Source organism: Taurulus bubalis (genome assembly GCF_910589615.1).
Source record: "Taurulus bubalis genome assembly, chromosome: 3".
Lineage (NCBI taxonomy): Eukaryota > Metazoa > Chordata > Actinopteri > Perciformes > Cottidae > Taurulus > Taurulus bubalis.
Window position 1 is genome coordinate 15,579,779 of NC_136591.1, and position 15,728 is coordinate 15,595,506.

The 15,728-nt window shown below is 43.8% G+C and overlaps 1 protein-coding gene across 1 annotated transcript in view; it reads right to left on the reverse strand.

The window, feature by feature from the left end:
- mllt3 (MLLT3 super elongation complex subunit) overlaps positions 1 to 12,643 on the reverse strand; it is a gene marked incomplete at its 3' end in the record, with an annotated part of 42,404 nt that extends 29,761 nt beyond the window's left edge. The window contains exons 1-2 of the mRNA XM_079215473.1: positions 12,537 to 12,643; positions 11,554 to 11,734 (exon numbers count right to left, since the gene is read on the reverse strand). Coding sequence (XP_079071599.1) covers positions 11,554 to 11,734; positions 12,537 to 12,548 — 193 coding nt within the window. The 5' untranslated portion in view covers positions 12,549 to 12,643. The remainder of the gene's footprint in view (positions 1 to 11,553; positions 11,735 to 12,536) is intronic.
- Positions 12,644 to 15,728: the final 3,085 nt, after the last annotated feature.

Consider the following 15,728-nt stretch of genomic DNA (forward strand, 5'->3'; position numbering starts at 1 on the left):
ACGGTTCTGTGTTCACGACTCGGTCCTGCATCTCTATACAGGAACTGGCCCTCCCGAGAAACCTTGCTGTGCGGTCTTGTGTTTTCATGTGACGGTGTTCTCTCTGGCTTTCCTTCCTTCCTCAGCTCTCACTCTTAGATGCTTCTCCTCGTGTGTGAGTTGCTGGGTGGCAGTGTGGGGATGGATTGGCATGCTGGGGAGGGCACTGAGACCAGCTGTTCGTCCATGTGACGTTTGGCAATATATATGGATTTCTTTGATTTTTGTAAAAGATGTCCTGCTTTGGTTTCCTGTGCGATATGTTTGATGCTGGGATTCCTGTCAGAACCCATCTCTTATGCGGGAGGGTGTGACGGTCCCCTAGTCTGCCTGTCTGTCTCCTTGTCTGTCTCCTCCAGGTAACAGGTGGGGTGGGATCACCCTAATAAGAAGCACCTGCTGGAGTGGGGAGATCAACCTAACGGGAGGCACCTGGGCCCGGTGCTCTGCGGGGATGAAATCTCCGCCTCGGATCTCTCGGCCTGTGAGATGGGGCGTGGCTCTCGGTGGCTCTCGCTTGCTGGGCACGGTCCAGGAGAGGCCAGCCAGGCCACAGCGGTCTAATGTTCTGTCTATGTTTCGGGCAGTTTGGGTTTCGCCAACCACCTTGTTTAGCTAATAAAGCCGCTTTGTTTTGGAACGCTGTATCTCTTGTGCATTTTGTCGCGGCGCCTGAGCCGGGTCGTGACAGTGCCAATCCCAGGATGCGGCGACGGTGCCCTTGCACATAAAATAGCAAAAATAACAGAAAGGGAGGCGCTTACCATGTGAGTTATGCGGTGACTTGTACCTACATCCAGGGAGGCAAATTATTATACTGAAAAAAATATAAATATAATTTATAGAAGGAAAAAAGACTGGCTGAGAAATACATGTATCATGTCGCAGTTTTCCTGGTGAGTCTTCTCGGTCAGGATTAGCTGATTTTACAATTGTTTTAAGAGGTTTGATAAACTAAACTTGTTGCAGCCCTAAATATAACACTTTTATACAATAAAACATTCACTTTGATTTCATACAGCAAAAGCAATATATTTAATCAGTTTGGTTATGAATATAAATTGATCTTGAGACAAGATGCTACTTAATGCTGTTGGTGGACTGTTTCCTGGGGGAAACCCTGCATGTTTAGCACCTCCCTGACCTGCCTTTTATTAGGAATGGAAAAATAAATATGAATTCAGCAGTAACACTTCAACTCGCTGTCTGAATACTGTGCAAACTCTCCACAGATTTCAAGTGACGGGTCAAGCTGTGGTTAAAACGAGACAGAAGCCTTGCTAGAGTAACATGAAGGTGAAGTCAGGACAGCATCTGGGATGGGGTTCAGTAGTTCAGTTTGAAAAGGTTACCATTATCTGAAGGAGCGTCTGAGAGGCCGAGATGCACAATGCGATCGCTGACCTGTAACCGAAAACTTGCCTGTGGTCAGAAGCTTTCAAAGCGGGACAGGGCCGTGTCGTTTATGAACGCGCCCTTGGTTTAAACCAAGATGCCAATCACAGAACAATGCCAGTCACTATGTATTTGCCCTTTCTACACAGACTGCCTTGTAATGAGGCCAGGCCAGACCACAGGTCGGACGATAAAACAAAAGACAAGACTGGACATAAGAAAGTCTTTAGTGAGGCTTGTGGTTCACTCGCTGATTTACTGTTAATCCCTCTGTCTCCCTGATGGAGACATTCATCTCCGCATCACTTGTCCAACAAACGCCACATGTTTGTCCACATGTGCAGCATAGAGAAAGAATAAATGCTGCTTAACGAGCCCAAAGGCCGTCACTGTGACGAAACAAACCGCCGACCGGCCGCGTTCGTCCGGTTGAAAAGCCGCACGGCCGTTATTGTGAAAATACAAACTTGGGAGGCTAATTTGACCCCCTTCTTCCTGTTTTGTTCCGGTAGATGTGGTCAGAATGGACGATGTCAAATGCAGACAAAAGGTTGACATTAGCGGTTTATAAGTACTATGAAATGTATATTTTGACCCTTCTCATCCAACAGCAAGAGCTCCAAGTGTGCTTGAATCCAGAGCTAAACACGCTAGCATAGCTCAAGCTTTTGTCAATACTGGTATTGAATCGGACCCATCTCTGAAATATTCGGCCCCTGTATTAGAGAAAATACATAGTGATGCCATAGTACTAAATAGCAGTAGTCTGTGTTGTACCCCAAGGGACATTGCAAAGAGATGAAGAAACGATAATTTCCAGCATGAATCTGATGGAATCGTCTTGGAATACAAAACCATACTACATTTGCTGGAACAAACCACAATCATATGACAGTATATTAGTCTCAAAACAGAGTGGCCATGATATGAGCTGCTCTAACAATGGTTGGTGGCTATAAGCAGCTCAGTGGGGGGGCGTCTCCGCTTGAATGAGCACATTCCCTTAAAAACAACGTTGCACTCTAGTTTTCTTCAGGAACTCAGCTGACCCAAAACGACCTCTCACTAATCGGCTAACAACAAGATCCTAGAACACGACCAGGTTGAAGATTAATCTGCTGAGATTAAAGAGCAGAACGCAAGAAAAATTCAAGTTTGTGTCGTAAGCCGACTCACTAGATAAGTGGCTCAACAGGTGGCAGGTCTGTAAAAGGGTAAACAGGGGTTGAATATGGCGTGCACGCCTCACTTCTCATCACGTTGAGCGTCTCCTCTTGGCTAAAACAGGTTATCGGCAGAATCCTCTTCCCAACCCACCAGCACAGACAGAAGCATGTTGGTCAAAAACAAAATAAATGATACAAACACCATAAGCACATCCTAGACTCAAACCAAATAGGTGTGAAGCAGCACCCACCTGAAGGGACCAAAAACAGATTGAAAAATTGAAGTGAGGGGTGGGACTAGGTCCGGCTAGCGGACTCCCGTACCTCCCCTGAGAACCGTTACGGGCGCATGTTCTGACATTTGATCCTCTCGAGGGCTCTATCAGAAAGCCACCAATCGTACAAGACGTAACTGTGAAGCTATTGCTTTATAAAGCACGACCACAGGTTGACAAGTTGATCCATGTGGCCGATTTATTGACTATTGGTATGGCTTTATTGACAAAGTTATGTACTGACCAGCTGAAATTAATCCTCAGTGTTCTCTGCTATGCACTGGCGCTGATCTGGCTGCAACCAGAGACAAATTAATTCAACAACTACTCACTTAATGAGTTCTCTGTCGATGGATTCATAGATTTGATCTAGCCGCTGTCACAAACTGGTACAGTAACAGCTAAAGTCTGTTGTGGTAAATGATTTCCTCTTCATTTATCTCACTGATGAAAACAACCGTAGCTCATTTAGTGATTCCTGACCCAAATCCTCCAGGACTGGTGTGTGTGTGTGTGTGGAAGTGCTGTAAATAAAAAACAAATGTTTTATGGCAGGGGCGAGTGAGAAAAGGGTGAAAGAGCCGCCGACAGACAGCCCTTATAAACCATGCTTCAATAAACCACTTCCTCCGACCTCCTTTCATTGACTGAACCAAGGTAGAGCCGGCATTTACAGCCCAGTTCCTGTTATTTGGTGGTCCATCTGCACCTCCTCCACTTCCCCGTCCTTTCATGCCAGCAGCAGCAGCCGGCCTGCAGCTTTCTTTGTGTTCAAGCAGGTATGATTGCTGAGGAATCGTAAAACAATTACTGGCAAATTCCTGCAGCTCTTTGATTTCTGCCAGACAGTGTGAGGGGGGAAGGAGGGCGAGGAGGGGGGTTTTAGGAGCCTTTACCCGAAATGTTAGTTATTTTCGTCCACATAGAACCTGGTGATGTTTCGTCCCAAATGCACACCGTCCAAGAGACTGCTGCCACTCAGAAATGATCTCAGAGCAGGCTCACACATCTGATGTGCGTTCTGTGTTAGTAGAACTGGACCTCCTAAATCCTGGACCCCCTAGATGAGCAGATCCTGTATCCGCACGTGAAATGCTCTCGGCTCTTCCCTCACATGGTCCTTTCACCTGTGAGCAATCGTAAATTCATTTGTGTTGCTATAAAAATTTGTTAAGCATGCATCATAAAAACAAATTTAAATCAGAAACACAAATCATACTTTGTGTAAACTTTGTCGTTAAATTTAGTTTTTCCTGCCAATTGATCACTTGATGAACAGAAACCAGAATACTCTAAACTATTAATAGAAATAACTAAATATAAATAATCTGCCTATTAATCAGCAGTGTAAATAATTGTTTAGTTTAGCAGTCGTCGTCTACAAGGCGAAGAAGGAGAAAATCTGGTTACTCTACTCCCCCACCGCACACAGAAAACATGTGGTTTTAGAAATCGCATTACTGCAGAGAGCCGTTACTGAAATGCATGTAAACGCGCTGACTGCTGCCGTTTATTGACTGGAAACTGGAAGCAATGAGCAGAAAGCAGAGACAGCCAGGGAAAAAAATGCCAACTCTTATCCAAGTTTCACTTTTCAAATAAGAAAATAAAAAGAGTCCCGATCACGTTTTTTGGCCACAATCAGTCCTTTAACATTATGTATCAGCTGATTTAGTCTGATCTTATACTGTACTTACATTATTACACATTTACCTGGATGTTGAATAAATATGTATCTGACAAGCTGTGTCAATAAAAGCTCACGCTACTAAATCCAACGCCATTATATGAATGAAATGGTTGAGACTATATTTGCTGGAGAAAGGACGTCTCACTTGGTTGTATTTGTGGGAGTACAGAAAGCACTCAGAGGGCACACAGACCGACATCAAGTCACTCACAGAATTAGCCTCAACTAGCGACAGCTAATAAGCTTTTACAGTCATATGAACCGGTAAAGGTGCCGTCAGTGCCGACTGCTGAATGATTGTTTTGTTTTGAGAGTTAAAATCTACGTCACATTATGTTGTCAATGCTGAGGTGTCACTGATGCGCACAAACACATTAACTATGGCGTGGGAGCATAATTTCCAATATGCTAAAACGTGCGATCAGTATTCATGCTTTCTATTCGCTGATCCCTGATAATGTTACATCTGTTTTGAAATTGACTGAGGAAAGCGAACGGTAGCATGAGAGCTAATGGTGGGAGGAGAGCTAACGGCTAGTCCAGAGGTACGATTCAATGACATGATGATGCGTTCAAGCTTTGTTCAGTGAAAGTGAGTTTCGGGCGAAGGCCCATTTTTGCGTTAAGAATCTTGAATGAACGTTGGTTGAAGGATGTTTTTTCACATAAATATAAAATAAATATTAGAGATGAATTATGAGCTAGCTCTAAACGAATTATAATACAGCATTAAAACTACTCAATTCAAATTTCTTATTTCCTTATCATTTGAGCTGTGTTTTTAAATGAAGAAAATCAACAACACAATAGATGACAATAACGAAGTAAACACTGCTACACGTTTCTACAATGCATGGGATGCATTGATTTTTTGTGTGTGCAAATGAATACATTTAGAACTGAAAAAAACAGAAAGGATGTGGCAACCCTTTTCAGTAAAAAGTTATGACCTCACTATCGTTACTATATTCAGGCAAGACAAAAGTAACCGCATGTGCACACATGCAGCGGGAAGCATATCAATACGGGTATCATCCCAGTTCACATTAGCAAAGCCACAGCAAAGAGCACAAGAATGCATTGCCGCTTGTGAGACAGTCAGCCTGAGGATGTGAATCTGATGTGTAGGTCACTGCAGTGACTTGACTTATGTGGTATGTGCACACAAGCCACAAATTAAGCCTGAGCAGAGCATGAGGGGAGTTAAAAGGCTTCATGGGAGCGTTCCACGGAGCCAGGGAGATGGCCAGAGGCTAACATGTTGGCCCAATCATTAAGGCATCAATCTGTGTGTGTGTGTGTGTGTGTGTGTGTGTGTGTGTGTGTGTGTGTGTGTGTGTGTGTGTGTGTGTGTGTGTGCGCGCGCAATGTCAGGGGCTTATACTGTCGCCAATCTGGCTCACAGAACAGAACGCTCTTTCTCTAAGGAAAGGAGATACTGAGTAAGTGTGAGTGTAAGGAAGTGATTTTCTGTGTCTCTGAGAAGGCCTTTTGGAAAAAACAGAGACAGGAGGCGTAAACGTGAAGCTTCAGATAGCCTCGTAGGAAAAAAGGTTGAGGAAACTTCAAGTTTCAAGTCACAGGGGCAGAAATGAGAACTTAACGAGGTCAACGCGTCCACCTGAAGAAGAGCAGCATCCCTGTGTGCAAGTCCTCTCATAAAATAAGCTATACATCAAATGATTTTTATATATATATATATATATATATATATATATATTAAAATCAGTCTCTGTAACAGTTTTGTATAGGAGGTTCAGTCTGGTTTGCAGCTTCTTGGGTTTTGTACGCCCTGTGAACCAAATATTTACTGTAGCGTTAACCTCATGCACTCTAACTAGGTCTGTGACTTGGCACTCGTGGAACACATTCAAAAGGGAGAGGACCGCAGCTTTGGCAGTGGGATAGTTGTGATCATAACCATGTTGGGTTTGCTTCTGGAGGAACAGCTCATATAACGGGGTCGAAAACCCCTTATCGTACGGGAGATGTTATGGTCTTAAGTTACATGGGCGCGCTGCCAATGTCCGGGAATTATCCACTGCCCAGTACAAATGAGCAGAAGCCATTTGTCGTCCAGGAATTACACAGTGCCTTGCATGCATGAGGCCATGCCACTTTGGGTGCACCGTTACACAGTCACGGCTGGGTGGGGGCTCAGTACAGTTCTGGAGTTTCCTTTGAGCTCTCCATCGTGGGACTGACTCACACGCTAACTTCAGCACATGTTGCTCACACTTCAAATCTCGACATACATACTGTGTATTGTGCACCGCACCGTGACCTCTGAACTCAGAGGTGAAGACCCTGCACACAACCACAGTCTACAGCGGAGGACGAATCATCCACTGACCCATGGAAAATGACAAATCCTTTGCCTTTTGTTTTTCCTGCTGAACCAAAAACACACAGAACTGTGGCTTTTGTGCATCCTCGCACCCCTAGTTTGAATACTAGAGGTTTGCAGGTCCAGGGCAGCTCAAACAGCAGCACACTAGAAGCCTCTCTCTCCTTCTCTGGAACAAAGAGCACCTCGGTCTCCACCAAGACACAAAAAGAACCCCAGCTCTCGTGAATCTTTCCTGCACTGCACCGAGCGCAGATCTGTAGCTCTTTTCACCACGTTGGCCCATTTCTTTCCCATTACACTGTCTTACGTCTGTCCATAAAAGCGACAGTCCCCTGAAATATCACAAACACCTTTGAAACGACGCCGTCTCCGGAGTAGATTAAATGGCAGCCGAGGCTCCAAATGAGGTGCTTAAGCAGCGTGAGCCGCTGCCTCCTATTTCCAAAGTAGCAGCCCCCTTCACTGGTTCCAAAGAGCTTCTTTACCTCCATTTGTTCAGACGGCATTGCCATCGGGCCGTCGTCGTGGTAACGCCGCGCAACGGCGCCCCGTTAAACCGCGTGGCCATAATGAAGCGCGGTGGCAGCTTTACGGACTGATTCGTCATTAATCTTAATGTGTTGTCTGGCAGCTGCAACAAATCACAGAGAGTGGGAGGAAGTTGCGCTCTCATCGCTCTGTGTTTTGGCGGCTGCAGCTCAGGCGATAAGAAGAACAGTCTTTGGAGCGACGGGCTTTGTGAAATCCTATCAGCGGGCCATGTGAGCCTGTCAGCATCGTTACAAGAGCAAATCAAGCGTGGCTGACACTAAACTAAACAATAGACGCCTCCTCCATCCGACCCACGAGTGAGCCAAGTGGCCGTGACACATTTCACTTTATTTCCACATGTGTAGAGGTGAGGTTGATGTACGATTAGAGGCGATCTCTGGTCCACATAACAAGCGTTCTATGGTCGCAGAACCCTGAAGTTCACCAGACTTTCACCGCTCAACCGCTGCCGTTACGCAACTCAGCACACAGGGCTCGTATTGAAATGAGTCGGATCAACGTTTGTGAGGATTCATATTTGGCCACGCTGTGCACTAATTATCAGGTTTCCAAGGCTACACAAACGATAGCTACCAAATAAAACAGAAAAAGCAGTAAAATGTTATCTGTAGATGTCTCTAGGTCTGAAAACACTCAATCCCTTTAGACAGATGTACTCTGTGCTTACGACGTGTTTAAACGCCTCTTCATTCTAGAGGGTCACCATGAGAGACGTGCAGGTAAAGAAAAAGCTAAAATGAATCCATGGGGCCAATCCAAAATGGCTCCCAACCTAAACTTTCCCCTGGACAGGTGGCTCTAAATCTCTGCCAGTGAACCGTCCTCCATCTAATTTGCTTTAACCCACCACATTTCTCCACAAAAGAACTCCTGGACTATAAAGTGTTTCATCAAACAAGGTATGTTTAAAAAAAAAAAAGAAGGTAGACTTCACCTTTGAGATCCTGTATTCTCAATCTGGTCAGAGAGTGTGCCTGTGGGTAACTAGTTTAATTGTTCTCCTGAACAGCTGGAACAAATGAAACCATCATTCCCTCGGCTTCCACCGATCAGGAAGCACTTTGGCTCACGATCCGTCGCCGTGTAGAAAGTAGAAACACTCTGGGTCCCGAAGACTTCACAGGGCCTGGAGGGATCTCATTGCAGAGACTTATTGAGGGTGAGGAGCTCTGCTGCTGCGCTCCGGGCCTCAAGTCTCCCAGCCACATATCACATTGATCAAGAGAGGAGAGGGAGAGGGATGAAGCCAAACCTCATCTGGTCACATGTCATCAAAGGCCTTTCAGGAGAAACTTTAAGCTTTGAAGGGTCCATATCAGCAGAAAGGAATTTTACTTATTGGAGGCTCTGTGGTAAATGAATACAGGGGAACGATTCCAACCGCCTGCGAGCACCGAGTCTCAAAACAAGTCCTCTTCCAAAACCTTTCCACAGCGCAGAGGCCCATCATTTTGGTGATACATCACAGGGTTATACTATCGGTGTACTACACATCGAGGCTGCCGGTGTTCACAGCAGCTCACATTGAGCCCCGAAAAAGGTTCCGGAATCTCAAAAACGTCCGAGCAGCTGAACCTTTGTTCAACGTGCTGATTCAGACGGCTTTCTTGTCCCAAGTAGACGAGGTCTTTAGAGTCATTCCTGCATCTAGCCAAGAAGCTGCGCTGCTTCTGGGCCTTGGAAGGCAAAGTGAACAAATTACATTCTTCTTTTCACGGTTAACATAATCCTCATCAAGAGTCCAGGCATATTTTACCATACAGAGTAATACAATTTGGATTATCGATGTATTTCATAAAGAAATAGGTTTAATGTGTGCGAACACGCTTTCTTCTCCCTTTTTTTTTGTAAATTTACATTTTCCCTGATGGGAAACAAAGAACTCTGATTTTCTGAATCTTAGTTTACATCTTAAAGACTCAAAAAGGGCTGTTTTTGTTGTAAAGGAGCAAAGGATAACAGTTATACAGACTGTATAACAAAAGTATTTCATGACTAATTAATCTGCCGATTTGTATTATTGCTTTTTTGACTGATGGTTTCGTCTATAAAATATCAGAAACTAGTGGGAAAAATGTCCATCACAGCTTCTCAGAGTCCACGGGGACATCTGAAAATATCTTCTTCGAGAACAAACTAATGCAAAAGCAAGCAGCGATCCAAATGGATACTCTGGAAGAGACACTTTGGCTTTTTTCTTTTAATATGACAAAAGATTGCTCATCAAAAGAGTTGTGTGCTTCATTTTTGGAAACTTGAACAGATTTAAGGACTAATATGTTCAGCTCTCTATGGAACAAACAAACTATTCAAGTTGTCAAGGAAAACGCATCGAGTCAGAGGTCCGTTAAAAAGAGGATCTGATGAGCAGCAGCAAGACAAACTAGACTAAAGATACTTTCAGTGGGATTTCACCAATACACAACATGTATTTCAGGGACACTTCCATGCAAACATTGAAGTGTTATGTTTCCCTCATTTTATGTTGCTATTGTGGAAAAAGCAAACGAGTCAGCATAAGAACCATGACACAACAACATTCCCCACTGAAGCCAGGCTAATGGCTCTTTTTCAGCCGGACGCTGACTGGATGCAAAAACGATTCATTGATAAGTTAATTAAACACCATTTTCTTGAAACAAAGAGTTAGAGAGTGGCAGCTTAAATTGATAATGAAAATAAGCTGCAGCTCTAGATACATCTGTGTAAAGACTCTCATCTTACTGCAGATGTGTCCAGCGTGCATTACTGACCTTTTTTTCTAAAAGGCACAAATAGACAGACAGACATATTGCTCCTAATTAAAAGAAAAACGCCAGAGAGAGTTATTATTATTGGCAAGGGTGGACTATAAATCAAATGTCTCCGTGCAACCTGACTCTATAACTATGTAATTACATGAGGAGCAACAGGAGGACTCAACGTTGGCCCAATGCCAAGCGTCAGTCTCACCCAACAAACCCCTGAACTCACAAAAGGCTGAAGTGGGGTGAAAAAAAAAATCCTGAAGCAGAGGAGATTTTAATTGATCCCTTCCGGGCCAGATGCTCCATTAGGACTCCTTCAGCTCACACGGCACGATGCATGGTTGACCACAAAGACTAAAGGCCCTCCCCGCACACCGTGTGGGCCGTCCGACAGGAAAGCTCACAGCCACGAGAGAAGCCTGGCGAAAAACCTTGGGCCTCAACCCAAAACAGCAGAATGGCGGAAGGACTTAGAGACGCATCAAAGACCCTAGCCGAGTCAGAAATGTGGTACTGAATTCACCCCATGTGACAACAGCTACAACCCATCTGTGCAAAGCAACCAATCAGAAAACAGCAGGAGGTTACACAGAGTAAACTGTTGCATGGAGAACTTTAACTTCACAGTGGTGGTGCAATTAATTTTGGATTCATCGCACACGCTCTCAGATCAGCCCCATCCAGAGCTGCAGTGATTCCTTTTTAATTTGATAGATTAGTTGAAATCTATCAAATTAAAAAGGAATCTGCAACCATTTTGGTAATGGAGCAAATGTTTTAATATTCCCCCCCCCCCCCCCCCTCCGAGCAAAAATGACAAACTTTGCTGGTTTCAGCATCTCAGATTGAAGACTTGATGCTTTGTCACGCACGATTGGAAATGGGAGAGCTGGGTTTCAGGGAGTTCAAATAAAAATGTCCCATTGGGCTCTGGGACGTTGCATAAACAGAGAGTGTGTGTGTGTGTGTGTGTGTGTGTGTGTGTGTGTGTGTGTGTGTGTGTGTGTGTGTGTGTGTGTGTGTGTGTGTGTACGTCCTTTAGTGGTGAGGAGATTTCACAAGTTCATGATGAACAGCAATCAGCGGTCTAACCTTGGCTTTAAAGACTCCCTGTTTTTGTTTGCTTTGTGCTCCAGGCTCACTGGCTGGTTAGCAGCAGAGAGCCTGGAACCAACCAACACCAACACAAACCTCCCGGGTCTCTGCTTCCTCTTCACAGAAACACAAATCAAGGTGCTCTCACACCCAAAAGCATCGAGCACATCTGTACAAAGTGGCGTTTAGAGGACACACTAAAGCGCCATCACACATTGTACAGAAACGGAACGACGTCTCTTACCTCTTTTTGGTTTGGGGAAGCTCTCGTGCAGGTGAAAAACCACTTTCTCCACGAAGTGCTGGATGTTGCTTTGCTCCGGTCCCCGGACAAACACCATCCAGTCGTGGGTGAAGCCTTCCACAGTGGGTTTCTTTCTCAACTGGGCACGATGACCAAGCTCTAGTTTCACCTGAACAGCACCCTGCCAAACACAATGATGGAGGGTTACTACTCAAGATTAAGAAAAGTAGAAAACAAATAATAAAATAAACATAAATAAATAAATCTAGCTGTTTGACAGAATGAATAATAAATAATATATACATTAGACTTCCATACGCCGACTTTAAAATAAACCCTTTCACTCTCCTTCTTGAAGCGGCTCGTTATAAATCCATGTAGAACTCCATAGAAAAAAAACAGCTCATTTAATGAAGCGTCTCTTTTCGCCACGTTTACTGCGTGAATGTGACTTTGGCTGCAGCATACAGGTACATCATGACTGGTAGAGCGCTACCACCCAGGGAGCACTTCACATTTCCCAAAAACTTTATTTCCTGAAATTTGCTCCCACTGTTTTCTACCATGGGGTATGGCTGTTAAATGATTGTAATGAAAACAACTTTGAAAAAAGACTTGAAAGTTGGCCTATTATATTCCCCCGTTTACGTGCCACATTATGCACCGCGTGTAACATTAAGCCGAATTGAAGAATGGACTGTAACCTTAATTGGAAATTGCCTTAATTTACGTAGAAGCGAACGCGTTTTTGATGGGAAGGAGAAGAATATTAAATGCGCCAGGATTCAGGGGGAGGCTTGCGTTGCACTGTTCAGTCAAGACATAGCGGCACGAATCGGCTCAAGCTAGCTCTACGGCTTGAAAATCCTCGTTACGGAGTAAAAAGCACCAACTCCTCTGGTGTGGCAAAACAGCAAAATGTCCACAAAAGATATACTCCATGAGACCGGACTGGGAAGCAAATCCTCCAACTGGCTACTCACCGAGTTGGCCATCCTTGAGGCCCCGCGTCACTGTTATTTCATGGAGAATTCGCTTTAAGTGAGAGTAGAGGTGCATTCAGTTTGCCTATGACGGCGGACATGGTCTCTCCTGGACTGAAGTCACACTCAAGACTTTCAAAGCCTCGCCGGCTGTCAATGCCACGTAATACGCTGGAGAGGTTCCGCTGCGCACTTTCAAAATAAAAAACCCATCGCAGTGCGGCCATTCTGAGAATTTGGAGAGGCCCATTGAGAAGTCTTATTTGCTCAAGACCATGGACAGAGTTTTTAGAAATACTGTGGTCATGAGTAGCCAGAATGCATGTTTGTGATTCTTAATATTGAATTACCAGCCGTGTTGAATAAAGACCTCCTAAGTGTGTCAAAAGGCCCCCAACCTGTGGGACAAAATGTGTTTTCTGGCCTTGCTATTACAGTTAATTTACGTTAAATGATATTCATGACACATAGAGGAAAATAAGGACCATGTATCTGTAGGCAGAATGACTGTAATACAATAACCGCTTTTTATGTTGTGCTCATGTAAGTCAGATAATCAGCCACTTTACAACATCTGTTAGCATCGTCTCCCAATCAAAACATATGAGACGTGTTGCTGGTTTGCCATGTGTATGCAGCAGCTAGTAACATGACTTTTTCAAAAAAAGTTCCTTTTGTTTTCACATGCATATGATATGCTGGGCCCCTGGTTGCTCGTCCAGGTCGTCAAGATGAATGGATTCTTTGGATTTATATGTTTAATTGCCAAAAAATTTAGGAATTACAATAAAGGACAGGTCTATTAGGCTACCTTACAGTTCTCCAATGACTTAATAGTCTTTGCTTCTTGTGCAATATTTTGCATCCTTTTATTTTGAACACAAATTTCTCTCGTTTCCGTTGCCTCTTTGCCACAATTCTGCAAACCTAACGATCCTGCGGGTTAAAGCGCACGCGCAGCTTGGTGTACCCATTAGGGCTGGTCTGCAGACAGAGCCGGAGACGGAAACAGCCAATAAGAGAACAGCAGCCACACGGGCCTCCAATTGGCAGGGGGGCAACTATCCTGTATTTATGTTGCCTTCACGTCCCAAGGGAAAAATGACAAAATAGTTGTTTATACGAGATGTTCAAACCCTTTGAAAGCAGTCAAACGCAACCGTTAATGTACGACTGGTGTGATTAAAAATGTATTGTGACAACAATACATCTGACTTTCAACAGAAAAAACTGAGACGTAACTTTTCAAGCTATTTTGATGAATATATGGGACACAATCTTTTATGGGACACATTGGAAATTGAATTATCACGCTTTATTGTATTCTAATGTTTACACTTATACTATACTCAGGCCACCCTTGAAAATGCGATCGTTAGGACTAACATAATTAGTCACATTTATTAAAGAAATAAAGAAATCATGGATGCAATAATAATTACATTTGAATATGGGCAGCCTCCATGTCTCACTCTGTATGAGCGTCATTACAGTCCATATATGATGGCATTATTATCACAGCTGTTAACACAGCTTACAAACTCTTGTATATACATCATTATATAAACATTAAGAATACAGTGAAGTCTTGATTGTTACTTGGGGTTATTACAACATTATTTGCAGCGAAAGGTTATTTGCTGTGCGCGTGGGACTTTTCGGGCTCCGTCAATTTTGGTCCTCGATACACGCCGTAGTTTTTCGCGGGTTCGCAGGATGCTGGATGAATGAGGTAAAGTTATGGCAGCAACATGCACAACTTTAATTTACTTTGAACCGAGAGACTGCTTTGCTCCTCATTCCGCTGCAGGAGGGAAGGCAGTCGTCATTGTTACGAAGACTCGGCCAGCTAAATCCCTCCAGCTGTTGTGTTTATGACCCAATTGTAGCTCATATTAGCCGGTTCAGCTAGCTATAACTTCATTTCCTAGCCGGTATGTTGTATTAAGTTTTGTTATAACTACATAGTAGCTTTTTGTCTCACAAAGGTTTGTTCTGAAGGTGATTATGTACGACACGTAGCCCGCATCAGGACCACAACTGAGCTCGAGAGAGCGCGACACAGTAAAGAGCCCATTGAAAATTCTCTCATCTTTACTTTCACAAACGTACCAGAAAAATATTGTAACGCACAAAACACGTCTGAAAGCATTTTCTGACAAAGCAGAAAGCGTCCTTTAATTCGGCACAAATATGATCCACCGAACGGCAAAACAAAAAACTAACACAAACTAACTGGCTGCTATAACGCACCACTGTGGGTGACAGCAGGGTCACAGACGTGATGCTAACACCTGCTGGACGGTGTGATGTTGATCTTTAATATAACAGCTACCTGTCCCACAGTAGACAGACCACAGTCTGAATAACCTGGCTTTCTGTTGGGTTAGTACTTTATATCCTCGGATGACATTTAAATCTCTGGTAAAATGACTGCTGGTTGCATAAAACTGTTAAAGACTATTTGGTGCGCCATAGAAACAAGAATCAGTGTCTCAATTAATTTACTTAAAAATGGAAAAACAGCATATTTTAGCATTCCATTATGAGCAGGTCCAACCAGAGGGTGGGAGCCTTTTAGCTTAATAAATGACTAAAACTGCATCATAAATTACTATGACTATTGTTGATCAAATGTCTTTTGATTGATGAGAATGAAACAATAACTGACTTATTGTTTCATGGCCAAAATAAAACGATTAACGTTTTAAGATGCCTCTAATAAAGTGATGATTATCTCATCAAAACTAGCTCTCAGCCAATCACTTTTATTCACACCTGATGTCATATGTTAAAGAACACAATCCACTGTGTTTCTATTGTTTGATATCATATGAGACCTTCCAACATGACCGTGAGAGGGTGTGTGTTGTGCCACCTGAAAAGCCCATCAAAAGTCCCACGTGCCTGTCCGGCATGTGCGGCCTGCGGCAGCTAGCGTCACACAGTAAAGCCTCAGTGGGGTCTTTCTAAAGCACTGTTGGCTCAACACTGTCCCCGCATTGTCCTCCCTTCTATCGCTAATGCAGACCTAGCAATACAGGCCAGCCCATATTGTTTTTCTCTAAGGTACATATGCCGTAGAAACCACTGGAACAGTTTGGTGTACGAACTGTTTTTTTTTTCTCTGTTTAGCTGAACATCAACTTGTCTTTAAATTAGGGAAGAAGCCTAAATTATAGCTGTCACTCA